At 38.4% G+C, this 27,765-nt stretch overlaps 1 protein-coding gene across 2 annotated transcripts in view; it reads right to left on the bottom strand.

The window, feature by feature from the left end:
- The window catches only part of LOC132306097 (probable CoA ligase CCL7), a 34,923-nt gene extending 12,372 nt beyond the window's left edge, over window positions 1-22,551 (bottom strand). The window contains exons 1-4 of one of the 2 annotated variants that reach the window (XM_059803325.1): window positions 21,449-22,551; window positions 20,451-20,640; window positions 9,123-9,268; window positions 4,568-4,630 (exon numbers count right to left, since the gene is read on the bottom strand). In XM_059803325.1, the coding sequence (XP_059659308.1) occupies window positions 4,568-4,630; window positions 9,123-9,268; window positions 20,451-20,640; window positions 21,449-22,465 (1,416 nt within the window). In that variant the 5' untranslated portion in view covers window positions 22,466-22,551. The remainder of the gene's footprint in view (window positions 1-4,567; window positions 4,631-9,122; window positions 9,269-20,450; window positions 20,641-21,448) is intronic. The other variant, XM_059803326.1, reaches the window with a different exon arrangement.
- Window positions 22,552-27,765: the final 5,214 nt, after the last annotated feature.

Here is a 27,765-nt window from a genome sequence, read left to right as displayed (position 1 = left end):
GCATCCCTTTGTTCGAAGATTCTACCAATGAGCATTCATTTCTTCATTCTTCTTTGGTAGAAGCTACCACGAGCTTTCAATTTCATATCTTTTCATGGGTAGCACCATTATTGAGCTTGATCATATGTATCCTTCACAGTGGTTCTTCAAACCCTAGAGTCGAGCTTTCATTTGAATATCTCTTGATTTAACTCTAGGTATTTGGGTAGAAATTGTACAAATCAGTCTATTGAAAGATACATCTTTGTACGCCAAGGCTCACTCTCAGCCTTTATGTGAGAGGAGTTGAGGCTCACTCTCAGCCTTCATGTGAGAGGAAATAGGCCAACTCTCAGCCATGATTTGAGGAGATGGGCTTATTCTCAGCCTTAATGTGAGAGGAGTTTGGCTAACTCTCAGCCTCTCACACATGATGGGCTTACTCTCAGCCTTAATGTGAGAAGAGTTTGGCTAACTCTCAGCCCTACTTTGAGAGGAAGACGGCTTGCTCTCAGCCTTGATGTGAGAGAGGTTCCCACTCATCCTCAAAGTGAAGAGGCTCTACTCTTTGCCTTCAAGAAGGGGCTCCAATAAAGATTGGATTTCAAATCCTCGAGTGAAAGCTTGAGGCGAGGATGTAAGTAGTTTTCCCGAACCTCATAAAATATTGTGTCAGTATCTCTAACCCTTAAACTCGTTTAGATTTAGTGTCCAAGTATGTTTAGTTTGGTTTAGATGCATTTAAATGTGTTTGTGCATGCATAATTAGTTGAGATTAGATGCTTGATATCATAGTCTAATTTCTCTGTTCTAGATGCATGATTAGGATTAGATGTATGTTTTTACCAAGCCTTGATTTTTGAAAGACTTAATTTGTTTAGTTGATGTGTAGCACTCTTTGTATAATTATAACAATCGGAGATTTGTTCCCCTGTGCTTGCTAGCTTCCATGTATGTATGCATTTCATTTTAACCAACAACCAAACAAGCCACAAATCAAACAAAAAACTCAAGTCACTGCTGAAATATTTTTATTATTATTATTATTAGCTGTTTTTAGCCTTTTATTAGGTGTTTTATGTAAGATCCCTGTAATCATGGATCACGTAGACAAGATTGTTGACTTTAAAATATAATCAAATCAAAAGTGATAAAGAAGAAAAAGAGAAGAAAACGGATGAGAGAAAGAGAGAGAGAGAGAGATGGGGAAAGAGAGAAAGAATGAAAGAATCCTTTCATCCTTCCACCACATTCTATTTATGATAACAAGTTTCAAAAATTACACATAAGCCCCAACATTATATAAGTAATAACAAATAAGGCCCTGAAAACACTCCCCCTCAAGCTGGTGCAAAGATATCTATCATGCCCAGCTTGACTAACATATTTTGCAAGCAAGTCTAGATCACACCCTTAGTCAAAACATCAACAACCTGATCATGTGTATTAACGTGTGGAGTACAAATTAGCCCAAGACGAAGCTTTTCCTTGATGAAGTGTCGATCGACTTCAATGTGCTCTGTCATGTCATGTTGAACTGGATTGTGAGCAATGCTAATAGCAGCCTTGTTGTCACAATACAGCTTCATTGACTCGCAAACAGGATAACCCAACTCACCCAACATCGTACGTAGCCATAACAACTCACAAACTCCATGTGCCATGGATCTGAACTCAGTCTCTGCACTAGATCTACCTACTACACACTGTTTCTTGCTTCGCTATGAAACAAGATTACCTCCAACAAATGTGCAATATCCTGAAGTAGATTGTAGATCGACGATCGTCGATCTGTCACAGACCCTGCCCAATCAGCATCAGTATAGGCTTCAACACGCAAGTGGCCATGACTGCCAAACAATATCCGCTTACCAGGTGAACTCTTAAGGTAGCGAAGAACATGATGAGCTGCCTGAAGGTGAGGCCTACATAAAGCATACATAAACTGACTAATCACACTAACAGTGTAGGCAATATTCGGGCGCATGAGAGATAAGTAAATCAGTCTCCCAACCAATCGCTGAAATCTTTCCACATCATCTAATGGGTCTCCATCTACATCATTAAGCCTATGGTTTTGCTCAGTGGGAATATCAATAGGTCTAGCTCCAAGCCTGCCTATTTCAGCCAACAAATCTAACACGTACTTCCGTTGAGAATTGAACACCCCTATCTTCGATCTGCACACCTCGATCCCAAGAAAGTATCTCAATGATTCGAGATCTTTAAACTTGAACTCTGTCCCCAAGAATGACTTCTTCGACGAATCTCTTTTGGATCATTTCCAGTGATAACAATATCATCAACATATACAATAAGGATAGTGGTGCAGCCCTGGTGCTTCTCGATGAAGAGAGTACGATTTGTCTAACTCTGTGTGTACCCTACATTTTCCACAGTAGTGCTGAACCTCTCAAACCAAGCACGTGGTGACTGCTTTAACCCATACAAGGCTTTATTTAGCTTGCACACTAAATTCTGACCATTGGCAAGCTTAAACCCTGGTGGCATAGTCATATACACCTCTTCCTCTAAGTCACCATGAAGGAAAGCATTCTTTACACCCAGTTGATGTAAGGGCAATTCAAATTAGCTGCCAAAGAAAGAATAACACGTATAGAGTTCATCTTGGCAATTGGAGCAAATGTTTCCAGATAATCAATTCCATAGGTCTGAGTGAAGCCCTTTGCAACTAACAGAGCTTTATATCTCTCAATTGTTCCGTCTGCATGATACTTTATTGTGTAGACCCATTTGCAGCCTACTGGTTTCTTATCCCTAGGTAATGGAACAATATCCCAAGTACTATTCTTCTCAAGGGCCATCATTTCTTCAAGCATAGCTTTTTTTTCCATGGAGTTTGACTGAGAGCATCTGAAACACTAAAAGGAACAGATACAAAGGAGATACACGAAGTGAAAGCACGATATATTGGAGATAAGGCATCATAGGATACAAACTAAGATATGGGATGCTTTGTACAACTATGAACGCCCTTACGATAGGCAATAGGGACATCAAGATCAATAGAAATGCTATTGGGAAAAGAATCAGGAGTATCAATGTCAACTAAGGAATTACCTGGATCGAGGGAGACTTCTTGGTCCTCAGGTGAGTCAATAACTTGTTTTGCCCTCCTAGTGTAGACAATTGGCTACTTTCCATGCTGCAAATCAATAAAGTTAGGAGGACTAGACATAGGTACCACAGTAAGAACCTCCCTATGAATAGGAACAAGCAAAGGATAGGGGCATTCCCTCTGAATGGACAATGGATTCTCTACCTGTATAGTAGTCTCCCCCTGTATAGAATCCTGAGCAGGGGAAAAAAAAGGAACAGACTCAAAGAATATAACATCCATGTAGACAAAGCGACGGCGAGTGGTAGGGTTATAACACCGATACCCTTTCTGAGTGGCAGAGTCCAAGAAATGTACCTTGACTAAAAAGATACCTTGATTGAGGTATTTTCATTCAAAGATTTAATCTTTACTCATTAAAACACTCTCCGTGACTCCCAAGGGAAGTCGAATAAGTTTAACTCAAAACTCTTATTTTCATTCAAATATTCAATCATTATACATTAAAAAGGTCTATTGCCTTAAATGGTGCCTTGATTGAAGTATTTTCATTCAAAGATTCTATCTTTACTCATTAAAACACTCTTTGTGACTTCAAAGGGAACTCGAATAAGTTTAACTCAAAACTCTCATTTTCTTTCAAAGATTCAATCTTTATACATTAAAAAGGTCTAGTGACTTGAAAGGTACCTTGATTGAGGTATTTTCTTCCATTTTGTCCTTGCGATGATGAATGTGAAAATAACAAACACAACCAAACACTTTAGGAGGGACAGTAAACAAGGCAGTGTCATGGTGTAAGACAGAGAAGGGGGATTGATAGCCAAGAACCTTAGAAGGCATGCGATTGATAAGGTATGTAGCTGTTAAGGTTGCATCAGCCCAATAACTTTTAGGCACCCCCATCCCAATTAGAAGAGAACAGGTCACCTCCGTAATGTGACAGTGTTTTCTTTCAGCTACACCATTCTGTTGTGGTGTATCAACACAAGAGGTTTGATGGACAATTCCGTTATCAGCAATAAAAAAAAGGTAAGACCACCATACATAAACTCTCCTCCATTATTAGATCGAAGAATTTTGAGGGGACAACCAAACTGAGTACATATCATCCTATGAAAGGTTTTAAAAATGGAATGAACTTCATCTTTGGTTTTCATAAGATAAAGCCAAGTATATCGACTAAAGTCATCAACAAATACAAGAAAGTAACGAAAACCAAGTAACGAAGTAGTAGATTTAGGGCCCCACACATCAGAATAAACAAGCTGCAAAGGAGCTGTATTTATTAATACTAGTAGGATAAGAAACACGACATTGTTTATCGAGAATGCATGTTTCACAATTTAACTCAAAAGATTCAACAGAAGCAAACTGGGGAAACACATGCTTCAAAACTGGAAGAAGTAAATGACCTAGTCTATTATGCCATCGCATTAACAGATCTTTATTGACATTACTATTCCTAACACTAGATTGATTTGCAACATAATAAGAAGTTGGCCTCACGTTCAGCAAATACAAGTAGTTGTCCTCACGTCCACTTCCAATTGTCTTCCCCGTGTCCAAGTCCTGAAACACACAGTGAAATGGAAAAAAGGTTACACTACAATTCAAGCCTTTTGTAACGTGACTGACAGAAAGGAGGTTATTGGTAAACCTTGGGACATGAAGAACAAAGGATAAGGTAAGGTTAGGAGAGGCAGAAACAGTTCCCTTCCCCGCAATGGAGGTGAAGGTGCCATCAGCCACTCTAACCTTCTCCTTACCAGAACATAAACTGTACGAATAAAAATCAGATGCCATGTCAATCATGTTATCAGTGGCTCTTGAATCAATAATCCAGGGTGGCCCACCAAATAATATGGAAACCTGATGTGCCGAATGAGAGTTATCTGTCTGGGCGAAGTTAAAGGTGGAAACAGAGGAATATTGTACTAGTAGATGTCAAAGAGCATCAAGTTCAGCCTCGGACAAAGAACTCGGTGTCCCTGAGGAGGTATGACTAGTAGAAGCAGTCTCACGCTCGCAGTATGTTTGGCCTAGCATTCGCATTAACAGGAGCTGAAGTAGGGCAACCGTGTAGATTCCAGCATGTTTCCCTAGTGTGGCGCGTACGCCCACAGTGATCACACCTCAACTTGCTTTTGTCATCCTGTTTCCCTCCTTTTAGAGGGTTGGGCTTGTTCCATTGTTGTGTGGTAAGAGCAGACCTCTCAGACAATGGTACTTTTGGCTCAAGCTTAGTGTATACTGGTGTAGACATAGCCTTCATTATGCTCTCCCCAGTCTGGATATACGAAAACACATCTCTAACAGAAGTAAGGGCTGGATACCTGCCTAACACTTGTAGACTGGCATGCTCGTATCTCGAATGCAGACCACCCAAGAACTCATAGATTCGATTCCTTTCTACCATAGAATGAAATGCTTTAACATTCGTTGCACACACAGGTATATAGTCTTGGTAGTGATCTAACTCTTCCCATTTACCACGTAGAGTGTGGTAATATGTAGCAAGAGTTTAGTCTTCCTACTTGAATTTGGAAATCTGTTGTTGGAGTTCATACAGTTTTACAAAATTACCAGTCGAGGAACATGTCTCTTCCACAGCCGTCCATAGCTCTTTAGCTGTTTTCACAAATAGAAACCCTTTGCTGATCTGTGGCTGCATTAACTGTAACAACCACGTCATAACTAGTGCATCATTTGCACTCCACTCTTTGAATTCAGGATCGCTCTTGGAGGGATACATGATGGTCCCTTCGATATGGTCAACCATCCTATGACCAATGATATGCATACGAGCAGATTGAGCCCACTCCATATAGTTCGTCTCATCCAACCTAACATTCGTAATACAAAGGCTTGGGTGGTGATCACTACTACCTCCCAATACTGGAGTCAAACTAGGACAAGACCCAGCTTCTTTTGAAGTCACCTCTGAACCAGACATTTTATCAAACAGCTTCTGGGTTTACAATCCTCATAAACAAAAATAGTAACAAAATACGTGGAGAACCACCTCTCTAACACACAAACTTCAACTAGAAAGATTACCGTCTTCTGAGATGTATAAAAAGCGACCACATAATCACCACACAAACCCTAAAAAGCAACAAAGTAGACCATACCAGAATCGCGAACGACGAAGAAAAAGCCATTGTTGCAGAAACCCACAAACACAAGAAAAACACCAATCAAGATTGCAATAGATAAAAAACAGGTCCAAAAAATTTTTTTGCGCGCTGCCCCCTACGACCCCCAACCAACTCACCGCGGAGTTGGATTTGTAATACGTGTGGATGTGATTAACACTACGTCCTTGCAAACAAATCCCATCTTGGAATCTCTTCAAAACCCTTCACACCAACTAGGGTTTACACAAACTTGCCCTAAGGTTTCAACTACACACCTAGAGCTTTACAAACCATGCTTTGATACCATGTTGACTTTAAGATATAATCATATCAAGAGTAAGTGATAAAGAAGAAGAAGAAAAAAAGAAGAAAGCGGATGAAAGAAAGAGAGAGAGAGAGAGAGAGATGGGGAAAGAGAGAGAGAATGAAAGAATCATTTCATCCTTCCACCACATTCTATTTATAATAACAAGTTTCAGAAATTACACATAAGCCCCAACATTAAATAAGTAATAACAAATAAGCCCTTGACAACAAAGATCCTCGTAATCATAGGATCACGTAGATTTTGGCATATTTCCTGGTTTTCTTTGATTTGGTTTCCTTTCTTTGTACCCTATTCTTGTATATAAATATAACTCAAGGCTCTCGATTTGAGTAGGCCAAAACCCAAAAACGCTTTTTTTTTTTTTTGTATCAGAACAAAACAAAAAACATTCGCCCCCTCATCTTCCTTCCCCAACGCCGCCACCTTCTCTCTCCTTTTTCCCTCACCTCCGACGCACCTCCATCTCCTCCCAGCCCTTGACTTCTTTTCTAGGAGAATTCCCTTAGGTTTTTTATGACCTAAGGGTCCTCTTCTTCCCCCCCCCCCCCCCCCCCTCCCCTCCTCTCTTGTGGGCTGCCGGTGTTTGTTCAACAGCATATTTGCAAGAAAGCGCCGACTTTTCCACCCTTGTTTTTCTCTTTCCTCCCTCTTTGATGTGTGGACTGCCTTATTTTGCTACTATAAGTGATTCTAGTAGCCAAAAGGACACTTTATCTTCAGCACAGCATACTCCGGCGCAGCGGGTTACTAATGTGCTCTTAAATGGGTGCAACTTCGTATCTTGGTCCCGTTCTCTTCAACTCTATATTGGAGGGAAAGGGAAAATTGGTTGGCTTTTAGGTCTCGTCAAGGAACCGGAAAAGACGAATACTAAATATATTGCATGGGACATGGACAGATGCACCATTCTGGGTTGGATCTTCAACTCAATGGAGGTTTGTATCTATAATACGTTCATGTTTCACACTTCCGTTTTTCGTTTGTTCTAAGCCCTTAACAAGATGTATGCCCATTCCCGCAATGACGCTCGTATCTTTGAACTTTATCAGGAGATTGCTCATGCATCTCAAGAGACACTCAAGTTGTCAATATCAGAGTATTTTGGGTACCTCCAGTCTAGGTGGGAAGAATTAGCACAGTATGAACCACTCTCTGATTTCTCTAAAGCTGCTGCAACTCTTTTGGTCAAGAGACTAGATCACCAGCATACCTACCAGTTTTTTATGTGTTTACGATCTGAGTATGATGCTCTTAAAACTCAGATCATAAACACATCTCCTATACCCGATTTATATGATGCTTTCGCTATTGTTGACCATGAGGAGCATAGACGTCAGATCTCTCATCCAGTAGCTTTACCAGAGACTCCAGTTGATCAGATAGCTCTTGTTGCTAATTCTAGACTTTCAGAGGGAAAGGTTATTTCTCGTAATCGTCCTGCTGGACGTGGCTGCACTACTGCAGTAGCTGATACAATGGGTGGGTATACTACTCCACAGATTGTTATCCCTCTTACTTCCACTCCTCCCAGACCACCTTTTAAGATTTCAATCAGTTACAGTCCCTAATTGGTCAGCGTCAAGAGCAATTCGGAGCTTTATCTACCAGGGCTAGCTCTTCTACTCCCACGGCTACTATAGCTACAGGTATTGCTTTTCATGTTAAAGCGGGAAAACCTACTTAGATTTTGATTCCGAAGCTAATGATCACATGACTAGTAAGTTGTCATTATTTTCTACTCCCGTTACTCCTGTTAATCAGGATGTTAGTCTAGCTGATGGGTCAACCACCATTATTCGAAGTATATGAGATGTTCATCTATCCCCTAATATTATTTTGCCATTTGTTCTTCATGTTCCTAACTTTGCATTTAATCTTCTATCTGTTAGCAAACTTGCCAAATCACTAAACTGTGCAATGATTTTCTTTCCTCATTAATGTGTTTTATGGGACCTGTGTTCGAAGAGGATTTTTGGTAGGGGACATAAGCACAATGGCCTCTACTACTTTAGGGATCCTCCACCGACACCTCCTCCACTTGCTTCAAGCCTTCAAGCCTCTATTCTTCCAGTTTCTAGGTCTTATTTTATAAACATAGGCTTGTTAAGTGATAAGATTAACAAGGTTGGTAATATGAGCTTAAACCGAGCTTGAACAAGAATATGAGATTAAACTTGGCTCATTTTATTAAACGAGCTGAGCCGAGCCCAAACTCAACTTTTTTGAGCTTGTCAAGATCCCGAGTTGAGCCCACAAATGAACGAACCAAGCACTAACAGTCTAAAGCTCGGGTAGGTTCATTTGCAACCCTACACACAGATGAAAGTCTCTTGCATATAAGATGACCAATTTAATGAAATTCAAATACACAAACATGAGCATGTGGACATGTTACTATGTAAGTGGTGCTACAATTCTATAATCCATTAAACCAAAGTCATTGTAGCACAAGTGCTAGCATGAGCATCAAAAGAGAAATTTGAGGCTATAGTTCAACACTAACAGTCAATTCCAAAATAATAAAAACAATAATATAATAAAATAAATAATATTTTGCAGGCATTAGTTAACAAATTATTGCCAAACAATAAGTTACCTGAAAACCTTTGTACTTGATGAGCTCTTTAATTCGGTCTACAACAAAGAGTTGTCCTTCCCCATCAAAATATCCAAGATCTCCTGTATGCACCCAGCCCTGTTTATCTATAGTTAGCTTGGTGGCCTGGGGATTGTTGAAATAACCTGAAAATGTGTTGTTGAATTGTATTAGTACAAATCATCAAACTTAAAATAAAATAACACTTGCATACAATTTAAAGAAATCCTTAGGGTTTGTTAATAAAATAACACTCGCATGAAATTTGAAGAAATGAGAGGGCCCTGTTTGGTTTAACAAAACCAAAGAATGAGATGCCTACATTTATTACCAACTTTTTTCAAACTGAGAATATCATCCATTGGATGTTTATACAGGAATAATTTAACCATATAAAAGTACCATATCCTGAAACAAGTTGTTAGATTTCTGCAAAACACTCCCCCCACCACAACAAAAAAATAAAAATAAAAATAAATAAATAAATCAACAAAAACAAAGAATGAGATGCCAAAGTTGCCAACATTTATTTCAAGCTTTTATCAAACTAAGAATATCATCCATTGAATGTTTATACAGGAATGCTTTAACCATATAAAAGTACCATATCCTGAAACAAGTCATTAGATATTTTCTACACGCTCTCCGCACCACAAACAAATAATAATAATAAATAAGTAAATAAAAATAACACACCCACACAAATACACCACTTTTTCCAGAAGACCATAATCACCATATCTTGAAACAATTCATCAAATATCTGCTACACATTACCCCAAACCCCACCTTCAATTATCACACACACCTCCACCTCTTTTACACCCAATAAGATGATAGGTAACCCTGCTAAAAGATTTTCCATGCGTCAATAAGTCAAACTAAATGAAATCAATAAAAAAATGTACACATCACTTGAAATTTTGAAAATAAAAATCTTCAATAGTTGCATGAAATTTTATTGGCACGTGACTTGGGTCCATTATGCTTTTTCATATCATTCGAAATAATGATGTACAATTACAAGTACCATAATTCTTAAGAGATTAAATAATGGTATCATTTGCACCTACATAGTCGTACTCGTAAGGCCATAAATAATGTTCGTGTGCGCATGGCTTGTGGCCCCTCCCCCACCCAATGGTGCTGTTGCTTACTGTTGAGAGAGAGAGAGAGAGAGAGAGAGAGAGAGAGAATATATGAAAACTTAAATGTTATATACAATGGTGTTTATATAAGAGAAGCTACGGGAGTAGGTGAGTGGAGAACAAGAAAACCCTATACATGGTAATTCTATATATGGTAATGAGGGGTAGGTGACAACTTATACAATACTAACAGTACATGCGTGACAACTCATACAATACTGTACAACACTCTCCCTCAAGCTGGAAAGTAAATGTCAATAACTCCCAACTTGCTACATATGGAATCAATAAAGTTCTTAGGAAGCGCCTTAGTGAAGATGTCTGCCAGCTGTCTACCAGAAGGAACAAAAGGTGTAACAATCTCATTCGAGTCAACTTTAGATTGAATGAAATGGCAATCTACTTCAATGTGTTTAGTCCTCTCATGGTAGACTGGATTGCTAGCAATATGAATAGCTGCCTGATTGTCATAATGGAGAGGAATTGGGTACTGGACTGAAATCCCAAGTTCCTGTAAAAAAAATTTCAACCAAGTAAGTTCACAGGCAGTGTGTGCCATGGCACGATACTCTGCTTCAACACTGGAACGAGCCACAACTGACTGTTTCTTACTCCTCCAAGTTACTAGATTTCCTCCTATGAAGGTGCAGTAACCCGTGGTGGACAGTCAATCAGAAGGAGAACTGGCCCAATCTGCATCTGTATATCCCTCAATCCGAAGATGTCTAGAATATCGATAAAGCAGACCACGTCCCGGAGCACCCTTGAGATACTTCAAGATGCGTACAACTGCCTCCATGTGAGGTACCCGAGGACTGGTCATGAACTGGCTCATAACATTGACTGCATAGGACATATCTAGACAAGTGATTGTGAGGTAAATAAGTTTACCTACAAGTCTTTGATACATCTCTGAAGCATCGAGTGGGTCACCATCATCCACCTTAAGTTTTACATTAGTCTCCATGGGTGTAGCTACAGGTTTCGAACCAAGACATCCAGTATCCTATAATAGATCAAGAGTATATTTCCGCTGAGAAAGACTAACGCCTTGCTTCGACCGAGCCACCTCAATTCCTAGAAAATACCGAAGTTTGCCCAAATCCTTAGTAAGGAAGCTAGAACTCAAGTGATGGATTAGAATTTGTATCCCATCTTTGTCACTACCAGTGATAACAATATTATCCGCATACACCACAAGAATCACAATACCACGTTTCGTTTTCTTAAAAAACTGAGAGTGGTCAGCTTAGCTTCTGGTTATACCATGAGCTACCACTACTTTACTGAACTTATCAAACCATGCACGAGGGGACTGTTTAAGGCCATAAAAAGACTTCTTGAGATGACACACACACTCCCCCTTATACTCGAACCCAGGTGGTTGAGTGTCTCATTAAGGTCACCGTGCAGAAAGGCATTTTTAACATCAAGTTGATGAATTGGCCATCTAGATTAGCTGCAAGAGAGATTATCACACGAACAGAATTCAGTTTGGCCACAGGAGAGAACGTCTCAGTATAATCAAGGCCATAAGTCTGTGTGTATCCTTTAGCAATAAGTCAAGCTTTGAGATCATCAACAGTACCATCAAGCTTCTGTTTAACAATAAAAACCCAACAGCAGCCAACAACTTGAGTGTCAGCAAGCTTAGGAACAAGGTCCCAAGTATGATTCAATTTTATAGCGTTTATTTCTTCTTCCATAGCTTTCCTCCACCCTAGATGAGAAAGTGCCTCCCTATAGGACTTATGAAGAGCAATAGAAGATAATGATAAAGAAAAAGCTTGAAAGGAGGAGGACAATTTATTATACGATACAAAATTAGAGATAGGGTGATTGGTACATGACCGTTTACCTTTCCGAACAACAATATGTTGATCAAGATCAGAGTCCGGAAAGATAGAAGAATCTCCAGGCGTTGAAGCAACTGGTGGAAATGGCAAGGCTGGGTTTACTACTTCAGTCGTTGGAACATGATTAACTACTCTTTTCCCACGACGAACATAGACACGAAGAGCTGGTGGGATATCGAAATCAAAAACTGGAGTTGGAAGAACAGACTCTTGAAGAACAGAGTCCTCCAGGCGACTGCCTTCCTGAGAATAATAAGGAACATCCTCAAATAAAGTTACATCTGCACTCACATGTTTACAAAGAGTTGGACCATAACATTTATATCCCTTTTGAGTGCGAGAATAAACCTAAAAAAATACATTTGTGAGCACGAGGATCAAGTTTGTCTCGTCCCAGGCTTAGATTATGAACAAAACAGACACACCCAAACACCTTTAGAGGAATGGAAAAAGGATTTTTTGTCAGGAAACATCATTTGGAAGGGTGATTTTCCTTGAAGGACCCTAGAAGGCCTGCGTTTTAAAATATAAGCAACAAGAACTGCATCTGCCCAAAAATGTTTTGGAACATGCATTTGAATTGTTAAGGCACGAGCGATAGCTAAGAGTGGGCCATTCTTCCATTCAGCAACTCCATTTTGTTGAGGGGTATCAACACAAGATGTTTGATGGATAATGCCCCTCGACTCAAGAAACTTTTGAAAAACATTAAGTTTATATTCAAGGGCATTGTTAGTTCTAAGAACAAGTAATTCTGCGTCAAACTAATTTTGAATTTCAGCATAAAAGGATTGAAAAACAGAGAATACTTGATATCTATCTTTAAGAATATAAACCCAAGTTAAACGCGAATAATCATCAATAAATGACACAAAATAACGTGTACCAAATAAACCAGTAGTATGAGCTGGTCCCCAAACATCCGAATGTACTAACTCAAAAGGTTTTAAACTTTTATCAAAACGAGACTTAAAAGTAGCCCGACGATGTTTACTAAGTTTGCAAGTAGTAAAATTAAACTTAGAAAAATCAACTAAAGAAGGGACCCAAAGACTATTTGGAGGGGGATGTCCAAGGCGACAATGCCACTGGTAAGCTGAAGAAGAGGTGGAATATAGAGCTGTCGGAACAGTAGTTGGTTGGATGTAGTAAAAGCCATCCTTCTCAAACGCCCCACCAATCGTCTTCTTCGTCTTGAGATTCTAAAAGACACAACGAGAAGGAGAAAAAGTAACTATGCGCAATTTAAATCTGATACGATTTTGCGAACTAAATATAAATTGAATGAAAATTGAGGGATATATAAAACTGATGAAAAAGTGAGACCCGAAGTGCGAAAGGTACCAATTCCATGAACAGATGATTTGGCACCATTCGCTATAGTAACAACCAATGGTGAGAAACACAAGAAATATCAAAAAGAAGAGATGGGTTACCTGTCATGTGATCGGATGCCCCTGAATCAATGATCCAAGGTGTAGAAGATGAAGCATGGAGATACGTATTACCTGAAGTAACGATAGTAGCGGTGGAGGAGGGCTGATTTGCACGCTCACGCTTTACCAGTTTGGTGCTGGTGATTGACCCAAGAAGATGGGATTCCTTAGTATCCATCACAAGAGCTACCAAACAAATGAGATATAGTAGCGAGAGGGAGCCGAGATAAGAGAACCAAGATCTAGCCGAGATGAACCCGAGAGAAATTATTGAGGAGAGAGCCGAGGGGGGATCCGAGAGAGATTGCTAAGACGAGAACTGAGATCACCGAGAAGAGATCACCGAGAAGGGATTAAGAGAAAGCCAAGATGGAATCAAGATCGGAGTCTGAATAAGACTAAAAAAACATTTAACGAGGGATCGATTTCCGCTCCGATACCATGTTGAAAGAGAGAGAAAAAGAGAATATATGAAAAGTTATATGTCATTGAGTGAGTAATCCAATAATACAATGGTGTTTATATAGGAGAAGCTACGGGAGTAGGTGAGTGGAGAACAAGAAAACCCTATACATGGTAATTCTATATATGGTAATGAGGGGTAGGTGACAACTCATACAATACTAACTGTACACGTGTGACAACTCATACAATACTGTACAACACTTGCAATACATTTACAAAGAAAATATTCCTAAAATGCAGATCAGCACCTACTATCACCATACAAATTTCAGAACATGATGTCTTCGAGCTGTAAGATGTAGGAAACACAACTTGGCTGCCAAGTAAAAAAATGGTTCACAACAAGTAATGAGAAGACTTCTTGATGCCCAACATGAATTCTTGTTTATGATTAGGAGAGGGGGTATTATAAGTTATCAGGAAACACAGTAGTGGCAGTGACTAGAGTGGGGATCAAAGCTAAGTCACAAAAGAGAGAGTATAGCAGTAGAAACCACTAATGACTCACTAGGTTCAGGGCCTCATAAGGGTAACAAATATAAGGATTCTCAAAATAAGTCAAGGATCAAGATACACATGAGTAGTTATTGTCATAGCACTCGTGTTCAAATCTGGATCTTCTTCCATGAAGTATAGAATCAGGGTCTCTTTAGGAAAGACAAGGAGGTGCTTATGCTGACATGTGGTTTGGTCTCATCATGGTCACGTCTAGATTGAGCCAACAAGATGGGGGCACATGCAAGAGAGCTGTCCAACTAGAACAATAAAGAAGGGAGCATTGAGGCTATAGAGTTTGCGAATTCAGCCATATGGGTCCCTGAGGTGGCATGCTTCCCCAAAAAAGCCTCGTCGTTGTGCAAATTGGATGCCTCCATATGTCATGTACTTACAAAAATGAGATTTGTAATGGAAAGACCAATGCTATGCAATCAGATGAGTAAAGAGAAAAATAAATAATTAATTACTTAACATAAAAGAAAAAAAGAATATAAGAAGTTGATTTTAAGGGCACTAGGAGGAGGTTGCCACATCATCAGGCCATACATCGTCTGGGAGTCAAATGTCTCTCTTAGAGCCTGGTCGAGGTGTGTTAAACCTCAAGATACAGTCACTTCAACAATCCTTTAACCTTAACCATCAAACCACGTGCCTATTTAAAGTTCAAATGAGTCATATATAGCACATCCATGTCCCTGAAGTGGATATGACGAGATAACCACGTGACAGAGATCGAGATAAAATTTTTGTACATGAGCAACACGTGTTTCGCCTCTACTTTTGGAGAAGGGTCGCGGATAGATAACATTAGATATGATAACTTAGGGTTAGATTTTTATTTATTTTTATTATTTTGGTAATGTTTAATTTTTTGGATTGTTTTCTTATTTTATTATTTTAGGGTTTGCTTCTAATTTTGCCTATATAAAAGGCTCGTCTAACCAAACTATTCAGAATTTCATTATTGAACTATACAGTGATTTTTAGAAAATCCCTCTGTTCTTCCTCTCTCATTCTTGCTCTTCTCAATCCCTCTGTCTCTTTATCTCCCTTTGTCTGTCTTCTCATCCCCTTCATCTAGCCTCATGACCACTTCTTTTAATATGGGCTATGACAAACCAGTCACACATCAAGCAAGTGAAGATAGTAGCGCCGGCTATTCAAACAGCGTAACAAGGCTACGTGCAAGCGCAAGAAGTCATTTAAAGAAAGTAAGCTTATCTACAAAAAAGTCAGTAAGATGATTGTTTCGTTTGTAAATGTGATAAATACGTCCTTGAATGCTGCTCCAAACTCAGATTGTGTACGAACTACATTGAGATGTATTTTGTACTTTTCAGGAAATAGTTATCAAGGAATAGACGTTGTGGAAAATAAATCATTGCAAAATAAATGCCATTAACAATGCATATTGGTGGGGAAGAAGTCCTCATAGCATATGCAATTGGGGACACTCACTCGACATAATGTGCATATGGAGAATCGTGAGGTCAGCAGCCAGTCGCGCGAGAAGAAACTGAATGCTTCCTTAAGAATTGTTGCACTTTACTATATTTAGGTGGCTTCTTCTTCCTCTCCTGATTCCTAACATGAGGATCCTATAGCGCATCCTCAGAAGATTTCAATACACTACATGGAGTGCCAGTTGTAAAACTTTCTTTGCTAATGGATGTAGTATTTGTAATGCATCACAAAATAGTAAACGCAGAAAGATCTTAAGAAAATGTATAGTTAATCCTAATCGTTCACGTAGAGCAACCTCAGGGCATAGATCCAGCCCAAAAGCAAAAGGAAAACTGTGCTATTCTCAGTATCCTTATCTTGGTCGTTATGTCCTTTAAAAACACATCTACATTGTGGATGGAAACCCAATGAGTGAAATCATCTATGAGCATAGAGAGAAGAATAGTAACTTTGATTTTCACATTATCTTCTTTTTTTCCTAAATGGTGGAAAATTTATTGATACAAAAAAATAATAAAAATAAAAAAAGGGTAGATGATACTTAAATGAGAGGATCTATTCACCACTGCTATCTGTAGCAGACATCACCTGAAATACTTCCCTTGGTAGTTCTTCACCACAAAATGAGCAAATAGATCCATGAGCACTTGACTTTCCAAAAACTTATAGTGCAAGACATGTAATTCTAAATTCCACTACAAGAAGTAACCACCGAGCTATTCATTCTGAAAGAGCCAGTCTTGACAGATAATTTAATGGATCATACATGACTAAGAAATGAACAGTACACACAAGGTCATAGTGTCTAGAACTTTTGCGTGGCAAAGGCCAAAGCAAGCCAATGTTTATGTGTGTGAGTTTCACATCTCGCACAACCATCTTATGGAATAGATATGCTCTTCCGATTCAACCTCGTAGAGCCAACAAGGCTCAAATGAGCAAAGGCACATTAGGTTGAGGTGCCATTATGGTCGAGGGAGAGTGATGGAGATTCTCATGAGCCGTGTGGTCTACGCAAATACTATAGGCATAAACGTAGAGGAGAATTTAGGATTTATTTTATTTTAAAATTTTACCCTCCTTATTTATTTAGGGTTTGATTTTTGGTATTAGAATTTTATTAGGATTCTATTGTTGCTCTTATATATAAGTGATTTTCTTTTTTTCCTAGTTGATACTCACACACACGTCTCTTCTGAGACTTGATCCCCTGACCTCCCTTTGGGAAGTTAGAGGCCGATACCGTTAGGCCACTGGCCTGTTGGTTGATTATAGTGATTTTCTCCCTCCTCTTTCTCCTACCTCTTCTCTCTTCTCTTCTCTCTCATTCTCTCTCTCCAACATCAATTTTGGAATCGAAGCACTCCTCACTCGTCCTGCATCGGTTTTGGTATCAGAGCAAATCCAAGTTAAACCCATACGTATTGTTCTTCAACAATCCACCCACAACCTTCATTTTTCATCCACAAGACCCTAAATCCTAGTTGTTCCCACGAAGCCTAAACCCTAGTAGTCCCCAAACAAACACTTAACCCCTTGTAGCAAAACCCAAGCCAACCAAAACCCTAGCCACACAGCCCGAACCCCAAGCCACAGGCCTCATCACCAAGCCTTTAGGACCTTGAGGTAACTTCAACTTAAAGAAAATTGAGTGCTAAACATGCAAAATGGGTCGCTTTTATGCAAGAGTATACTTTTGTGCTCAATCACCGCAATGGGTCAAAAAAAATAAGCCAGTCGACGCTCTCAGGTGAATAGTAGTTTTTCTTCAAGCTATGAGTGTTAGTGTTGTAGGCTTTTAAAGAATGAAGGATGAGTGTTCCACTTGTACTGATTTTGGTGAGATACTTTAAGAGGTTCAAAATGGTAAACATAGTGATTATGTCGACTTTATGATTAGAGAAGGTTACTTTTTCTAAGGCTCTAAGCTATGCATTCCTCGCACATTAATTATAGAATTCTTAGTTTGAGAAGTACATTCTGGAGGAATTGTTGGTCATTTTGGAATAGATAAGACAGTTTCTCTAGTAGAGGACAAATTTTATTGGGTATCTTTAAAAGATGATGTTGCTAGAGTTCTTTGGGTCAGTTATAAAAATCTAGGAAGAGGAACACGGGATTCTACACCCCTTTGCCAGTCCCGCACACACCGTGGAAAGTTCTTAGCATGGACTTTGTCCTAGGGTTGCCCAAGATTACTAGATGACATGATTCTATTCTAGTTGTTTTAGATAGGGTTTCTAAGATGGCCCATTTTATTCCTTGTAGCAAGACAATGGATGCCTCGCATGTGGCTAATTTTTTCTTTAGGGAAATTATTAGGCTGCATGGATTACCAACTTCCATTGTGTCTGATAGGGACGTCGAGTTTGTGAGTTCCTTTTAGAAGAGAGAATATTTATATTCAGGAATTAGACCTTGATATGTGATTTAGGTATTCTAGATAACAAACCTATAAGACTAGTTGTGATAACAAAGCTGCCATTAGCATTGCGCATAATCCAGTCTAACATGATAGAACAAAGCTTACTGAGATTAACAGACACTTTATCAAGGAGAAGTTAAATATTGAGCATGCCCTTAGCGAAGTCAAAGGAACAACTAGCCGATATGTTCACTAAGGGTTTGAATAGTAATTTCTTCCATTCTATTGTAGGCAAGTTGGGTATGAGAGATATCTATACACCAACTTGAGAGAGAGTGACGCATTGTGCGGGAATATTCTTGTAACGCGTGGTATTATTGTAATTCTTGCTTATCATTAATATAAATATTTAAGTGAAGAGATGTCAAAAACATTCTACAACTCTTCATACATTCTTTGTCATTCATTCGTTCTCTTCTTCAAACCCTAATCGTCCAAAACCTAAATCAAAATCAATATTGTATTTAAACTACAACATCTATCAAAACACTTCCCTAAGGTTGGCAATATGAGTATTTCCTTCACAAGATTTTACCACGAGGTCAACCACATAGTCGCTGAGGTATTGATGGAATGCTCCATGGTAAATCACATCATGGTGTGTTGGTATGTTGCTCCTGTGTTCATGAGACCAAAATGCGTTACAATATAATAGAAATTTTTCAAGTGACATTTATAATGTTTTCTTCTCTACATCTTTTCTTTTCTTTTTTTGATAATTAAGACAATTCATAAAAATAAAAAATAAGATGTAGAGAAGAAAACATTATAAATATCACTACATCTTATGCTGCCTTTTTTATTTGATTATAGCAGTTGCAATCGTCCATAAATCATAACATTTGATGTCATGACGTTGCATCTACCAGTGCATCAATGATGGGTAACTGCATTTCGAGCAAGCCTTGTTCAGATTTTTGAAGGCTGCACAGCTTGGATTTGTGCATTCTTCTTTAAAGGTCTATATTCACTAGTCCAACTGGGTAATAAAATGGCTTGATCGTCAAGGTGTATTGATGCCTATAATATCTAAGAGTTCGTCAAAAGAATCAAAGAAATTTACTTATGTGGGTTTCATGTTGAGCGCAATGTTTCTCAAAGTAAAGTATTGGCAGGTTCAAGTCTGTACCTTCTACCATTAACTATTAGGGACGGTATTTACAGTCAAGGAAAAACAAGACAGTGCTCATGTCGGCACGGTGGTCTACTCTAATAAGCCCAGGAGATGCCTCCATGTGCACAAGCATCAAGCAATTTACGCCCCCTTGAGTTTTGCTCCTAACTCAAGTTATATATGATGTCTTATCATAATGCCTTCTATGGTCTTCAAAGTTTTAGGAGACATCCATTAAGGACGAGGCTTGTTTGTAGGGAAGAATGCCTTGCAATATATATATATATATAAGTCAACTCCATGGCTTATCTGTGGGGAAAAAGTTATCATAATATATATAATTAGGGGGCCTGTTGGTGATCATGTGCAAAAGGATAACCATGCACAGACCTCAAAGAAAAGATAGAATGCTTTCTCAAGAAGGTGACTCCAATAAGAGTTTCATCAAGAAAGCAACTTCAATAATGGCTATTTCAAGAAGGTGATTTCGATGATCATGACTTCAAAATCAGCAACGCATCTGATCAGCATAACTAAGCCGAAATCCTATAACCCAACTATTAATTATTTCAAGAAAGAATAAATAACAAGTGCGGATTTGTCAATTAAAGTCTAAAAAGTCTTAGGGTAGTATTACTATCCTTATCTTGACCACTAAGTTCGTAATGTATAAATTTGAGCATGTGAAAAGATCACTGACACAGACTATCCATTAACTACTTTATTGTTATCAAATGCCATGTGTAGTATAAGGTCATATCAGTCATTAATGTGCTACCTGAAATTCACTTAGTATGAAAGCGAAAGGTCATAGAAATTCACTTTAAAGTGCATCAAAATTCACATTTAAAGTGTATAAAGGTTCACACTCTTAGGACCCATATAAGATTATCAACAGTAAAACAATTAAACAAAAACCAACCTTGCATCATGTTGGGCCCGCGAACCCATATTTCCCCCAACTGATTTGGTGGAAGAGGCTTCAGTGTATCTACACTAACTATTTGGGACTCCACTCCTGGAACAATTGTTCCTGTTGAACCAGAATGTCTAGGACCAATATTCATATTTTCCACTGACACAATTCCACAAGTCTCCGTCATACCAAAGCCCTGAAATCACAAAAGTGCTTTGTAAATGTGAAGACAAATTCCCACTTTTCATGAATTGCGCCCAAGGCTTGTAAATGGTCTATTGCCTATCTGAAGGCTTACAAAATCTACTATTCACATCACTGCAACATAACATGCCATTGATGATTGACTATGACTCACCAAAATTGAAACTTATACGCAGTCAATTTCATTATACCATGATGTCAAACGCCATTGACACCAGGAGTTCCATGCATGTATGCAATAATTCAACTGTTCTTGAAAAAAGTAAATACCGCACTCACCCAAATTTGGAAGTAATGCACTTTTCTTTTCATGGGAAAAAATAAACCAATCTTCATGAGTACTATGATTCCCAAGCAGGTTAGGATATAGTAATTACAAGTGACGTTTTCAAATGGCCGTGTTGTGGTGCATGTGAATGCAAGAGGTCAGATCAAAGTATATTCCACACCTACATAAGCATTTTTTTGGAGTTGTATAAGTCATTCCCAAAGGAGGCAAGATACATTATACTTCTCCTCAAATTTTTATTCTTTCAGTAATGCAAACTAAAGGGTAGAGGGTTCTCTAAGTTCAAATAAGTTGACTACTTTGTTATGGGTATCGTGTATACTTATTTCACATACAAGGAACACATCTAAAACAAAAGGCAAGCCTCAGAGGCCCAAGGTTTTTGCCTCATAAATACCTGACATGATAAGGATTTTGCCTCTATGCCGCATTATATACATTATAATTAGCATTTCACATTTTCATGCTTGAATTGGACCACATGTAGTGTTTTGAGTTTCCATAGAAGTACCTGACAGACCACAGCCTGAGGGAAATTCTTTGCGCACTCCTCCATCAAATCTTTACCCAAAGGTGCTGCACCTGAGCCAATTTGCCTCAACGACGACAAATCGTACTTCTTTACTACACTCGTCTGCTTAGCCAAAGCAAGTATGATTGGGGGCACAACCCAGAAATGAGTCACCCTGTACTTCTCAATAGATCTCAAAATCATCTCAAGATCGAACTTTGCCATTGACACAACTGCATTGCCCCTTTGCAGCTGCGAATACAATATAACCGAAAGTCCAAACACGTGAAACATGGGAATAACACACAGGAACACATTATGCATCTCGCCCGCCAGCTCTTGATCAGCAGTCACCAATAGAGCTGCTGCAATAAAATTACGATGGCTCAATACCACACCCTTACTAGTACCAGTGGTGCCTGATGAGTACAACAGAGCAGCTGTGTCAGATTGTTTGATGGAAGCTTCAGGAAAATTGGACACCGACCCAACATTCCTAATTAACCCGGTAAAAGATATAAGTCTTGAATTTGTTGAGTACTTGAGCTTTGGAGATGGTTCAGAATCTAAGATCACAGCTGGTATACCGAACCCTTTAAGCTTTTCCCATAAGTCAGCAACAGTTATAACCAGCTTTGGATTGCAATCTTTGATTTGTTTGGAAAGCTCTGAAACTGTATATATTGGGTTCACGGTGGTTGCAATGGCACCGATAGCAATAATTCCCAAGAAACAGATGGGGAATCGGATTGAATTGGGGGCGAAAATGAGTACAACGTCGTTTTTCTTGATACCCAGTTGGAGTAATCCGTGAGAGACCTTAGAAACCGTGGATTTGAACTGGGTAAAGGTTAAGGTTTCACCGGTGTCAGCGTCGATGAGGGCGGGTTTTTCCGGGAAAGAAGAGGAGTTTCGGAAGAGGAATGAGACCATAGAGAGATTGGGGTCTCTGGGGAGGACAAGAGGAGGCCTCAGAGATCTGAATATTCCGTCCCGGCCATACCCTGATTTTTCCATGGCGTTTGTTTTGATTTCAATTCCCAAGAGGAAGATGACGATGAACCTTGGAAACCGAGATAGATATTTGTGAGGTCCACAGAGAATCTACCAACTGTATGAATATGTATATATAGTTATATACTCCGTATATAATTATAGATAGTTAATTTAATAATAGGGAAATTACACTCTTGAGTTTATTACTTTAACCTCAACTTTGGGGCATATGCTCAATGAATGACTTACACCTCTAAGGTATGTCCTAACTTTAAGGAGATTCTTCCACCTCTAAGATATGCCCTAATTTTAAGGAGATCCTTCCACATTTGCAAAAATTCAGTCAGATCCTTTATTTTTTCTTACACACATCCGTCACCCCCTTCAGTTAACAGTCAAAGCTGGTCAGAGTTACTATTTGCCTACATTAGCAAAAAAGGAGCTTTTAATGCCCAGATTGCCCCTAAACGGTTTTATTTGGCTACAAACATTAACGGTTATGTTTGGCTTCAAGTTATAAAGCAACTTAAATGTCCAAATTGCCCATGAAGTCCATGTTAATGTCCAAATTGCCCCTCAACTCTCCAACGGTCATGTTTGGCTTCTATAAATAGGAGATAACTGGGCACAATGTTTGGCACTTCATCTCTTCCTTTCTTATATTCTCTTATTTATAATGATGTCTCAATCAAGCGTAAATAGTCGTGAAGGTAGAGGTAGAGGCAGAGGCGGCAGAGGCTATATACAGTATATGAACAAGATTTGTCATTATGGGGATTTTACTATAGTGAAGGTTACAGATAATGACAAAAATCACAACAAAGGAAGGTTGTATTATACTTGTGAAAATCAAACATGTAGTTTTTGGGAATGGTGTAACCCTATAGATGGTTCTATTGTTGCTGTTATTACTAATGTTGGTGCTGCTGAGGAGTATTCACCTGCAAATCAACTTCTGCTTGAGGTTGTTGCTTAATTGAGGTTGCAGAGACAAGTTATGAATTCAAGGTTACAAGTTGTTGAAACAGCTATTTTGTATTTGTTTGCTTCTGGTTATCTGATTTTGCTATTTATTTCAAATAAAATGATACAATAAATATTGACCTATATTGAGTACATTTACCATAGAAAGTATCATTAATTTATTACCACTGCACATGCATTACAACCACAAAGCAAACATCACTATTACTGAGATCCTAAAACCATTAGAACATTCTGAATTGGTTAATATTTAACCAATGTCACCCACAACTTACAAGTTTCAAGTTTCAAACAAAGCAGGTCAATATTTAATACAGAAATCCTAAAACCATTAGAACATTGGAATCAAAAACATCAAAAACCAACTCACTGTTGTGTGGTGAATAAAACCCAAAGGAGTCCCCAACTGCTAGCAGTCTTTGATTCTTTCCTTGGTACTTCTTTTGCTACCCTCTCTGTAGTTGAATGTCAGGATTAGAATAGTAATACAACAATAAATTAATATGTATAAGGATAAATATTAGGTAATTTATTGCTTACACATGGTGGAGGATTAACCCCAATACTATTCTGACTTGGTTGTCTTCCACCTCTGCTGCCACTCTGGTTTGGCTGTCTTCCAACTTTGCTTCCACTCTGAATTGGTTATGAACAACTTCTCATATTCATATTTGGCTGAGAAGTAATACCCATGCCAATCACAATTGGTTGACAAGCACCACCCTTGCCAATCACAATTGGTTGAGAAGCACCACCCATGCCAATCACAGTTGGTTGAGAAGCACCACCTATACCACTCACATTTTGTTGAGAACCACCACCAATGCCACTCACATTTGGTTGAAAAGTTCATCTTGCACGTACATTTCTTCCACCTCTTGCACTTCTATTTCTTCCACCTCTCCTAGCAGTTTGGGACTGGAAAAAATTTAAACAAAAAAAATTAGTTAAGTACAGTATTGAGTAATCATAGAATTGAAAATTTGTTCTAGTGAACATAAATAAGGACTTATACTTGTTGTGTAACACCAGAAGTTCCTGCTCCTTCTGATTTGAGAACTTATGTTTCCCTAAATTAACAATTAAAAGGTATATAAATCAGTAATAAAAGAAAATTTTGAAAACATAGCAAGTTTAAAATTGATTGAAACACTCACTGTTGCTGTTTGAGCTCTTCCTCTTGCACTTGCAGCTCTCCCTCTTGCTGCTGCAGCTCTTTTTCTTGCTGTTTGAGCTCTCGGGCAAGTCCTCCTATTATGACCACTTTGTAGGCAATACTTGCATGTTATAACTGATGATCTCTTAAGTATTGCACTTGCAGGGGCAGGTTCACCTTGTTCCCTTCTTCTATTTTTTCTTGGTCTATTAGGTAATCTTCTTGGTTTAGGAGGGTACAAGTTAATTGATGGAGTTTTTGGCCACAACTTCTCATCCATCAAAGGATGAATCATCTCACTATGGGCAAGTAGGTATGTGTCCTTGGTGTAACAAGGATCACAAAAATGCTCAGGATCTCGCCTATTCCATGAAATAGCACCAGCTGCATGCCTACAAGGTATCCCTGATATCTGCCATGCTCTACATGAGCAAGTCCTCAAGTTTAAATTAACCACACTTACTCTCACTACTTCATGAACTTCAAACTCCTCCCTCCCAGCAGGACAAACTCTACACCCTCTTGATTTTTGAATGAATTTGTTTAATTTTTTCAAGGCATTTGGTGTCAAATTTCCCTTCCAAGCTAAAACTTTTTGATACCTTTTCTGAATTCTCACCGTTAATTTTATCCTAATCCACTCAAGCATATTCAAGATTGACTTACACCTATAATGACCAACCTAATTGTTGAAGGATTCAGTCAAATTGTTTGTGATATGGTCACTCTTTGATGTCTCACTATACCTCACCCTAGACCATATTTCCAAAGACCTGTCCATTAGCCAATCATGAGCTTCTGTAGAAATCTCATTCATGTGATTCATTGCATCATTAAATTTAAATTCATTGCATGATCTAGCAGCCTTCTAATAAAAAAAATTCAACAACAAGCCAGGATTATCCTTCCTAAAACTGTTAAATAAGTGCCTACAACATATCCTATGGCTTGCCTCAGGAAACAAGTTAGAAATTGCAACCTCAAGACCCTGAAATGCAAAATAAAATAAATTACAAGTAATAATGAACAATTTAATAATGAACTATATAATAATAAACAAGTTAAAGAAAAAAAATTATACCTTTTGCATATCAGACATAATTGTCCAATGTCTAGCTGGTGCATCTGCATTAAGAATATCCTTCAAATTATCTAAGAAAAAAGTCGAGGTCTCATTTCCTTCACTTTCTACCACAGCATAAGTAATGGGGAATAAACCATTATTGCCATCCAAGGCCACAGCTGACAAAAGCACTCCACCGTGTGGGCCCTTTAAAAAACAGCCATCTAACCCAATGAATGGCCTGCAGCCTTTTATAAACCCAGACCTTAAAGCATCAAAAGCAATGAAAATCTTTCTGAATCTATTAACTCCATTAAATTCAGCATCATAATAATCAAGTGTGACAAAACTGCCAGGGTTTGTTCTCCTAATTTCATTCCTATAGGAGGGGAGCAAACTGTATGACTTCCTATGGTTACCCTCAATCACATCCAATGCCTTTCTTTTTGCCCTATAGTATTATTGTTTCTTTGCCCTAATGCCATATTTTTCATGCAGTGAAGTTCTCAGACTTTCAACTGTCATTTGTGGGTTTTGTTTGAGTTTCTTAAAAAACTTTTTTGCAATCCATGTAGAATTGGCTAATGGATTTTTATCACCCCTTACACAATAATGATTGTCATTATATGTTTTTATCATGTAAGTCTTACAAGGCAGTGGGGAAGCATGGATCCTCCATGGACAACCTTTGGCTTTGCAAACATAAGTTACCCTTGAACTCTCATTTTTGGTCTTTCTAATTTGAAACCCTTCTTGGATTGTATAATCTGTCAACACCTCTTCCTCATTATTTTCATCACCCACTTCCTCATCATATTCTTCACTCAGTCCCTCACTATTTTTAGCATCCACTCCATAATCCATATCCTCATAAGGGTCATCCATATCAGTTGATATATTTAAGGGTTCGACTTCTTCTATCTCAACATACATATTAATGTTAATTCTTTCACTATTTAAGTATAACATGTCTAACAAATCAGCTTCATTCTCAACCAACATCTTAGAATAAGAACCAGGAACATCATAGTATATAGCATAGGTAAGCCCCAAACCCCCAGGATAATCCTCAAGAACAGCTCTACTTATGTCATCCAGGAAATCATATAAACCATACTTATCAGGGTCTACATGATTAACAGTTCTACATTTTGACTTGTAGTGCATGTGAAAATTATGATAAATATCTCCCATCACTATCAATAATTCAAATAACAAGAAATATAAACAAAAATGGCATAAATAAGGCACTGGCCAATTAAAACAAAGAAATTACAGATAAATTGAACAAATTCATGCATTTTCAAATAAAACCCCCAAATCGAACAATTTATAGATAAATTGCAAAAAAATCAAGATCCTAAATTTACAGACAATCGAACAATTCAACAAACCCAACAAAGAAACTCAAAAACTAACCCTAAACCCCCAAATCAAGATCCTAAATTACAGATATAAATTTAACAAACCCTAAAGCCCAAACCAAAACAACCGAACAAGGAAACACTAAAAAAGAGACCCATTTTTCCAAACCTGAAACCCCCTATCAACTAAAACCAAAATCAATTTTTAGAAAGACAAAGTTCATACCTCCAAATCGCAATTTTTTCTCAACAGCTTCAAATCAAACAAATGTTTCCCCTTCGAACCTTCAACTATCTGCAGATATGTTGTTTGATCAAGCGTATTCGGTGTACGTATCAACCAAAATTGATGTCTTCACATACGAACTATACCTCTCTATTATCTCTTCTCTCTACCTCTTTATCTAGGGTTAGCCGACAAAATGAAATTGCAAAACCTAAGTTTGGGTTAACGAAGTAAAGTGGATTCAAGTGTTTGGCCAATGTGATTATAAGGTGTTTGGTTCACAAGCTAAAGCAAAATTGAATTAAAGTTATATAAACTTTGGTTTGGTTAGGTGTATAGAGGAAAACGACATAAGGGCAATTTAGTCATTTCATTCACTTATTATTTTTTGTCAGCCGACGATGTCTGACAGGGGGTCTGATTGAATTTTTGCAAACGTGGGGGGGTCTCCTTGAAGTTAGGACATACCTTAGGGGTGTAAGTGAAGTTAACCCAATAACCAAATTGTCCTACCACCTTCTGCGTAGG

This window comes from Cornus florida, unplaced genomic scaffold (genome assembly GCF_030987335.1).
Source record: "Cornus florida cultivar Cherokee Brave unplaced genomic scaffold, ASM3098733v1 CherokeeBrave_3.0.0_Hap2_Chr05, whole genome shotgun sequence".
Classification (NCBI taxonomy): Eukaryota; Viridiplantae; Streptophyta; class Magnoliopsida; order Cornales; family Cornaceae; genus Cornus; species Cornus florida.
The sequence above is the reverse complement of the archived record's forward strand: the minus strand, read 5'-3'. Positions and strand labels throughout refer to the sequence as shown.